We start from the raw sequence: 9,477 nt of genomic DNA, 5'->3' as shown, positions 1-9,477 counted from the left end.
AGCCATATGAGAAGCGGAGGAAGACATAAAATCTAAATATCCATATCTATTCGTGCCTACCGATGAGAATGTTGAAGATAATATCTATTTCCTTGACTTGAATTTGTTTGCGCATAATGAGTTTGATAAGTAATTTGTTTGAGAATTTGATTGTTTGAATGACTGAATTCTGATTGTCATTTCTACCCCGAGTCCATTCTTAGTTACTCATCATTCGAGGATGAATGATCCCAAGGAGGAGATATTGTAACACCCCCCCCCCAAAAAAAAAAAAAAATTCCCTAAGATTCAGACCTTTCTTGTAATTCGGGTAGGGTCGAACTCTATTATTGTGAAGTATATGCCTGAGCTAAGATGAGTCCCTGAGTAATTGAAGAGTATTGGAGGTGATGTGGAGTCACAAAGGACCCCTAGGACCAAGCTAAGTCCAAAAGGTTTGTCGTGGCTAAGTTTTAGGATGAGTTCGTATAAGGGGTCAACTTCTAACGACCCTATATTTTGGAAGACGACAATCTGGGTGGCCCATGACCTACCAAATTAAAGGTAGTTGAGTCTTTTTTCAAACGCCACTAAGAATGTAATTTTTGGAGTTCGGAGTCAAAAGATACGATGATCCCAAGATGAACTAGCACGGCAGGAATTTTAGGCTTGGGGTGCAACTGCTGGAAATATGGGCTTGGCGTCGCAGTGGCGCGATGCGCCACTATCGCACCATGAACAAGCCTCAGTAGTTTGGCCCCTAGCACGGCATGCCACTACGAGGTGTGCAGGGTTTTTAAGCCTATTTTCCAAAACCCAGAAAATATGGCCTTGGCGCGGTAAGGGCGCGATGCGCCACTATCGCGCCAAGAACATGCCTCAGTAGTTTGGTCCTTGGCGCGGTGTGGTATTAACTGATGTGCAGGTTTTAGGCCTAATCGACCTGGTGCTACAATAGCGCGATGCGCCACTATCGCGCCAGAAGCATTTTCAGCTTATTTTTTAGAATTTCGGAGAAAGGGCAATTTGGGAATTGTCTTAAATTATATATGTATCAGCCTTAGTACATTTTGGGACCATTTCTAATCCCTTACTCTCTCTCTAAAAAGCCCTAGAAATCCCTCTCTCTTCTTCTCCTTCTTCTTCTTCTTCTTCTCCATTTCCAACAAGAGATTATTCCAAGAGCTTCAAGACTTCAAGCTTTCCATTAAAGACCCAACAATAAGGTTTCTTCAAGAATCTACTCTAAGGTATGTAAGAATACTCAAAGCATAGGTTGAGTCCACCCATGTGCCCTACTCTTCTTTGAGATTAGATATCCATGAGAATGGAGTTTCTTGATATGGTTTATGTTTGAATGAGTCTTGTCTACTATCAATTTGATTTTCATTGTGTTGAAGTTGTTGAGCTAAGAATTTCTAACCTTTATGTTAGCATGAGTTGATGGAGATGGTTTGTTAATACGCTTTGTTGATTTCCTTAACCATGTGACTATGTTGAATGTGTCAACTTTCTTAAATATGTTATTTCTCTTGAATTGTTGGTTTAAAACCTTAGAGTTCTGACGAGTCCTAAAGAGGTGATAAACGAGGAGAGGATTGGTTTGTTATGTTAGTGGGATGTTATAAATGCTTACTTAAATTAGGCATGATTGAGTTGATTAGAGGATAGAATTGACGAGTGGACAAGATCCTAAATGAGACTTGCCATTATGACTTGATTGAGTTGAAATGAGAATAGAGTTGATAAGTTGGCAAAGTCCTAAATGAAACTAGCCATGAGGGCTTGTTTGAGATGATTGGAGGGAGTCTTATGAGCATGGAGCCATGGGAGGAGTATCGAGCACCGAAGTGGGTGAGGGTATAGTCCATACTTAAACCCCAGAAACTACGCCACCAACGTAGGTAGGGATGGAACCGTTAAAGTCGGATGCTTCCCATGGGATTGAACCATTAAAGTCGGATGTTTCCCCTTTTATTGTCCTGAAATGATAGGACTTGACTAATCGATGGAATCCATGATTAGGGAGGCGTTCATACCCTAGAAAGGTATGGACGAATGTGGCAACAACGTCTGATTGTTGTACTATCACTGGCTCATAAGTGATGGTTGTTGGATAAGAGAAACTCCCATTTAGGTCTTGATAGTGCTCCGAGTCAGTTGAGTTGAGTGGAATGTGAATTGGTCCCATCTAAACCATTTCTTGTTAGACTTAGGACACTTGAGTGGGTTGTCATTTCTTTATGAGTTGAGATTTATGAGTTGGTTGATCCTTTACTGATATTGTTTTATTTGGCCATTTTACATACTCGTACATTCCACGTACTGATGCCTTTTGGTCTACATCATTTCATGATGCAGAGACAGGTACAAGAGATCATCAACTGGCGCACCGTTGAAGGTCTACACACTTCCAGCTATTTGGTGAGTCCTTCTAGTTTTCAGAGGATGTTGGGTTCCCTATATAGTTTTGCGTTGTTTCCTTTATTTTGATTATTGGTACCTATGAGCTTGTCATTGGCACCTCCTAGACTTTGATAGAGGCTTCATAGACTAAAGTGTGGGGAGGTTGGACTGTTATTTTGAGGAGTCTTACTATATTCATTTTGTTGGAGTTGATAGTGTTTGGCCTTTGCCCCCTCCTCATAATGTGAATAGTGTGTATGATTAAATCCTCCATTGAGTGAATATGATTGAATGATAGTGCGACTGAATCAGGTGGTTTGTTTGAAGGCCAGAAATGGCTTTCGATTGTCGGTCACGTCTAAGGTACCCTCTCAGGGCATGATAATCATCTCATTTCAGTTGCAAGGTATTGAAAAATACACCTTGTGGAATCGATCAATCAAATTAGCATTGCTAGATAGAAACAAATTAGGGCTTGTGGATGGAACGTACAAGAAAAAAATGTATAGTGAAGAACTGTGGGGCCAATAGGAAAGAACAAATGCAATTATATTGTCATGGCTTATGAATTCAGTCTCGAAGAGTTTGTTGAGTGGAATTGCATTTGCGTCAAATGCTTCAAGTTTGTGGACTGACCTGCAAGAGAGGTTTGACAGAGTTGATAGATCAAGAACTTATAGCCTACACAAAGAAATAGCTACCTTACAACAAAGAACAGCTTTTGTATCAATATATCATACAAGGCTGAAAGCGTTGTGGGATGATTTTGAAGTGTTAGTGCCCTCACCTTGCTACAATTGTGAGAAATCCAGAGGTTTTGTAGCCCACATGAATAGACAAAAGATGTATCAATTTCTAATAGGACTGAATGACACATATCATCAAGCTAGGAGTCAAATTCTCATGATAGATCCCTTGCCTATTATCAATCAAGCGTATTCGATAATAGTAGAAGATGAGAGTCAAAAGGCTGTGGTTACAGGAATCAATAATTTGGGACTATATGCATCAAATTCTGATTCAGTAGCTATGTACTTGAGAGTTAGAAACAGTTCAGGTATTAGCAATAGGTTTAAGAAAAATACATCCTTAATCTGTGATTTTTGTAAGTGTAGGGGCCACACTAAAGATTCCTTCTATAAGGTGGTGGGGTATGCCCCAGATTTCAAGTCCAAAAGGAAGGTTCAGAGTGCAAACATGGTCCATGCAGACACTAATAGCCTTACTAATCAATCTCAGCAGTCAGGACAGGCTAACTTCTCTTATAGCTTGAACACAAATGTGACTGATGAAGCATTGTGGGGCAGGAATAGCACAGTACATCAGACTACAAACAAACCACCAGCCACTACTTCTAACAAGACAGCTAAGAAAGAGGTCAAGCAACTACTTCAAGGTTGTACATTCACAAAAGATCAGTATGAACAATTTTTTATGATGATGAATCAACAGTCTGGTTCAAGAGCCAATGCACCTGATTGCAATAAGGGAAATAATGTAGGTAAGGCCCTATTTGTAACTGAAAATAGTGATGTGTGGATTGTGGATACAGGTGCAACAAACCATATGGTGTCTAAACTAGAGATGCTACTAAAGGAGTCTGTACTTCAACTTAACACTCCTAAGGATGTGTGTTTACCAAATGGTGGTACCACTTAAGTAACTCATATTAGTTCTTATAGTCTACCATCTAGAAGTCTGATTACTAATGTGCTCCATATTCTAGAGTTCAAGTATAACTTGATGTCTGTCAGCAAAATAACCAAGGAATTAGGCTGCTCAGTCTCCTTCTTCCCTGATTTATGTGTTTTCCAGGAACTCTACACTGGGAAGGTGAAGGAAGTTGGTAGAGAAGAGGGGGGGCCTGTATCTGCTATGGAGCTAATTAACTCAAGGTAATGCAAGTAAGACTAAGGAGTCTGTATACTCTATTGACGTTTCTTATCCAACAGACAAGAAATCAGATATGGAGCTATGGCATAAAAGGCTAGGACATGTATCTTCAGCTGTACTGGCCAAGATGTTCACTATGAATAAAGTTAGTATGTGTAAGGTGTCTAAATGCTTAGTGTGTCCATTTCCAAAACAAACTAGACTTGTATTTCCTTCTAGTATCATCAAAAGTAGTAGCTGCTTTGATTTGGTACATGTTGATCTTTGGGGACCATATAATACAGCTACATTTGATGAAAATAAGTATTTTATTACAATAGTTAATGACTTTTCACGAATGACTTGGCTATTCTTACTTAAACACAAATCAGATGTGTGTGTGTCTCTTAAACTTTTCTTGCAGTATACTAAGAATCAGTTTGGCAAGGTGGTCAAGGTCTTAAGGTCTGATAATGGTACTGAGTTTGTGAATTCAGTATGTGATAGTATGTTCAAAGCACTAGGTATTATATATCAAAGGTCTTGTCCATACACTCCTCAATAAAATAGTGTGGCTGAGAGAAAACACAGACACCTACTAGAAGTAACTAGAGCCCTCAGATTTCAAGCAAAAATACCTATCAGATTTTGGGGTCATTGTGTACTAGTTGTTGCTTACCTGATCAATAGACATCCTAGTAGTTTGCTTGAGTTCCAATCACCCTATGAAAGATTGTATGGCAAAAAACCAGGTTTGTCTCATTTGAGAAGCATTAGCTGTCTAGCCCTAGCCAAGAATCTCACTGAACATGACAAACTCATGCTCAGATTAAAGTCAGTTGTGCATATGGGGTACTTTGAAGTGAAGAAAGGCTATATCTTATTTGACTTGTACAATAACATATTCTTTGTCAGCAGGGATGTTCATTTTAGAGAAGCCATATTTCCATTTTGCCAAGAATGATAGCTCTACAACACAACAACTGTTTGTAGATAACCTACAAGGTCTAGGTGAGACAGCTCCACAGCTTCAACTATCCCCATTCATAATCTCAGGTACTGCTCCATTTGTAATATCAGAAGAGGCTACATGTGGACATCCAGATGCTGGTGAGCAAGACTGTGTGTCTACACAAACACACACTGATACAAGTGGTACTGATGTGTCTGGTCCACCTATTACTAGAAGATCTGTCAGATCTAAACATCCTCCTATATGGATGAAGGATTTTGTCTCTCTGAATGTTAAACAGGATATTCAATATCCACTATCCAACTATGTAATCTACTCTCATCTGTCACCTTCTCATCAGTGCTTTATTGCAGCTACATCCTCTATGATAGAACCTACCAACTATGCTGAAGCAGTCAAACACCCAATATGGGTTGAAGCTACATAGACAGAGATTCAGGCCTTAGAAAGCAATAATACCTGGAGGTCACTTCCTTACCTGCAGGGAAGAAGCCTATTGGCTGTAGATGGATCTACAAGGTTAAATACAAATCCACAAGTGAAATAGAGAGGTTCAAAGCCAGGCTAGTAGCAAAAGGATATAGCCAATAAGAAGGGATTGATTACAAAGAAACCTTTTCTCCTGTTGTGAAGATGGTGACTGTCAGGGCTATCCTTTCCACTACAGCTTCCAAGAATTGGCACATCCATCAGATGGATGTCTTCAATGCATTTCTACATGGAGACCTAGAGGATGAAATATATATGTAGCTACCTCAGGGATTTGTCAGTCACTGGCAGTAGCTTAAAGTCTATAGAAGATACAAAGGAAGCTCTACAAAGTGCATTCAAGATAAAGGACTTAGGGAAGCTCAAATACTTCTTAGGGATTGAATTTTCAAGATCTATAATAGGAATACTCATGCATCATAGGAAGTACACTCTTGATCTGATAGCAGAAGTAGAGATGACTGTAGTTAAGCCAGCAGTAACACCAATAGATGCCAACATCAAGCTCATATCAAAGCTCTATGATGACCATGTGAACCAAAAGCATGAAGAGCCATATGATCCTCTAATAGATCAGGCAGCTTATCAAAAACTCATAGGTAAACTTCTGTATCTCAACATGACAAGGCCAGATATAGCCTTCAGTACTCAAACATTAAGTCAGTTTCTGAACCAGCCAAAGAAATCCCACATGGAGGTATTCTTAAGAGTAGTCAAGTATTTGAAAAAACAACCTGGACATGGTATACTGTTATCCAGTCAATCAGAAAACTAAATTATAGCTTTCTGTGATGCAGATTGGGCAGCATGTGCACTCACCAGAAAATCAGTCACAGGCTACTTGATCAAGATGGGAAAATCACTAATATCTCTGAAATCTAAGAAACAAACCACAGTGTCTAAAAGTTCAACTGAGGATGAATATAGAAGTATGGCCTCTACTATTTCAGAACTTGTGTGGCTGCTGGGAATGTTGAAGGAAGTTGAGGCTGATATGAAGGTACCAGTGCAGGTCTATAGTGATAGCAAAGCTGCAATTCAAATTACAGCCAATCCAATTTATCACGAAAGAACAAAACATATAGAGATAGATTATCATTTCATTAGAGCAAGATTACAACAAGGCATGATCAAAGTCAACTACTTACCAACCCAAGAATAACCAGCTGATATATTGACAAAGGGACTGCCTAGAGCTCAACATGAGCACCTTCTATCCAAGCTAGGAGTTTTGAATATTTTTGCACCTCCTAGCTTGAAGGGGAGTGTTGAGAAGTAAAGAAAGTAGTTAAAAGAGTTAGAAGAATTAGTTAGAAATAAGGGCAGTATAGTCATTTTACCTAATACATAGTTAGAACTAACTAACCAATTAGTTAGTCAGTTAAGTCTGTGTAATTAGCTATATATATATATATAGCAACTATGTACAGTTAAAGGATTAGGGCATTTTACTATTGAGCCCCAAAATTAAAAACTTCTTTCTTCTCTCTACTCTAACGCCTCTCTTCTTCATCTCTATCTTCTTCATGTCTGATCAGTGAAGAAGTAGAGCTCAAATTAGCTCAGTAATCTATTTTACCCGAGCATTCTATTGACTGCTTGTATGATTGAATATCAATTTATTAAGCCACATGATGGGGCTCGGAAAGTAAAATACCAAAAGCAAATATATTTTAGATAGCACAAGGTAATACAAAACTACTTTAGAAGTTCTTGTTGAGATTCCAAAGGGAAAGAATGTTGCTACCGATGATGCCCGATGAATGGTCAGCAAATGTCTTCACTAAGGGATTGAATCCATCAAGTTCAAACACTTCTCAAAAACTGATAGAGAATTTAACTATGTTCACAACAACAAATTAGGCAAATATGCACAACTATTATTAGTGAAAATCTAAGTGGAAGATGACTTGGTAAACTTGATGATTCTAACAGTCAGAATTAGTTCCAACTATACTCTCTAGTAAGAGGTCAACTTCAACCAAATCATGATAAAGAAATCACTTTTGATGATAGAGATACAGACAACCTCGCACTCCCTCGCAATGATTTATTTGTAATTGCTTTAAATATTTCAGATACTAAAGTTAACGTGTTTTGATTTATCCAGCATGTAGCTTTACCAACATCATGCAATCAAGACTCCTTGAGCAAATGAAGTTTATAGATGAAACAATTCTAATGATAAATCTACTGGTTGATTTCAACATGTCAAGCAAACTGACTTCTAAGGAGATGTAATTGCCCACATGTACTGAGGGCGTGGTGAAAGAGACCTTATTTGCTATAAAGGAATAAGATATGGGATACAACATCAGCATATTTAGACCAGGGATCCACAACATGAGAGTTGTTCCTTCCACCTTCCCTCATGTTCTTAAGTTTCCGACTCTGGATGATATAAAGATGATTCAGAAGGCACACTTGGTTGCAAGAGAAATTATTTTTGTGACCATAGTTGGCTGACAAGCTAAAAAAAGCATTAAATAGAAGTATAAATACCAAAACTATTTCCACATATTGAACCGGAATCAGGACAACTGAAGAGAACAGGATTTGATAAAGAGCTGCCTGGAAAAAATCAGGTACCACGATACTTTCAGGTATCGGAAGAAACAAATGCCACCAAATCTATAAAATATGAACTATATGAAGTCATCATTTTTATTGATTTCCCTAAAAGAAAGGTATACTTGGGTACGATTCTAAGACATGAACTTAGGCAAAACTTATTGAATTCCTTAAAGCTAGAACAACTTATTTTGTCTGGACACATTTACATATGATAGGTGTTCCACTAAAAGTTTTAACATGCAAATTGGTTGTGGATCCTAACTTCATTTTTGTAAGTTGTGGATCCTAAGTTCCTCTTTGTAAGGCAAAAGAAGCATCCAAACAAACCTATTTAGAATATGTTTGTTAAAGATGAGGTAATGGAGTTTCTTAACATAGGATCCGTCCTAAAGGTAACTTACTCGAATCAGCTGGCTAATGTGGTGGTAGTACCAAAGAATCTCAATAAATTTTTAGTGTGCATAAATTTTAAAGAGTAGAATAAGGTTTTTTCAAAAGAATTATATCGTGCATTGCATATTAATCAAATAATCGATGCGATGGTCAGACATGATATGCTCAATTTTCTGGATATGTATTGTTTATATAACCAAAAAAATGCATTCAAAAGACCAAGAAAAAATACATTCATGAGAGAGTATGAAACATATTGCTATAATATGATGCCTTAGAAACTAAGGAATGTTGGAACCATATATTAGAGGCTCACAAACTGAATGTTTGAAAAAAAAATAGGTAAGTTATTACCTTAAGCTGACTCTGAAGTTTTGAAAACCTTGGTATCTAATGAGGTACCTGATCTCAGGAGAGATTAAGAGTTCTGCTACATGAAAATGACAGCTGTAAAAAGTACCTTGCAACCACAGTCACTATTGTAGTGGTTGCTGCGTGTTTTCATGCAGAGCAGTAGACTCTCAGCCAATGGAATTGCTCCAAGGGTTTTGTGTCTGACTTATAAGTCTCTTCTCCAATGGCATAACCTAATATTTGTATTCTAAAAGAATTATAAAGCAATTTTTATTCTCTCGAGAAATATTCTGTTGAAGAGCAACATGGGACCTAATAGAGTCATCTTCATTCTTAGCTGTTATTTAGGTTTATATTTTTGTGCTTATCATTTGTAGATATTTTTCTAAGTTATATAGGAACTAGATCATTCTTGAGTTTTTTGAGTTGTAGCTAGG

General features: G+C 37.9%; 1 protein-coding gene across 1 annotated transcript; it reads left to right on the top strand.

The window, feature by feature from the left end:
* The first annotated feature begins 2,949 nt into the window (after nt 1-2,949).
* On the top strand, nt 2,950-5,657 carry LOC129872909 (uncharacterized). Its single transcript, XM_055947865.1, has 5 exons — nt 2,950-4,033; nt 4,112-4,231; nt 4,338-4,423; nt 4,682-4,781; nt 5,176-5,657. The coding sequence occupies exons 1-5, from the start codon at nt 2,950-2,952 to the stop codon at nt 5,655-5,657; spliced, it is 1,872 nt and encodes a 623-aa protein (XP_055803840.1).
* Nucleotides 5,658-9,477: the final 3,820 nt, after the last annotated feature.

This window comes from Solanum dulcamara, chromosome 2, assembly GCF_947179165.1.
Source record: "Solanum dulcamara chromosome 2, daSolDulc1.2, whole genome shotgun sequence".
Lineage (NCBI taxonomy): Eukaryota > Viridiplantae > Streptophyta > Magnoliopsida > Solanales > Solanaceae > Solanum > Solanum dulcamara.
This window is presented reverse-complemented; position numbering and strand designations above follow the sequence as displayed.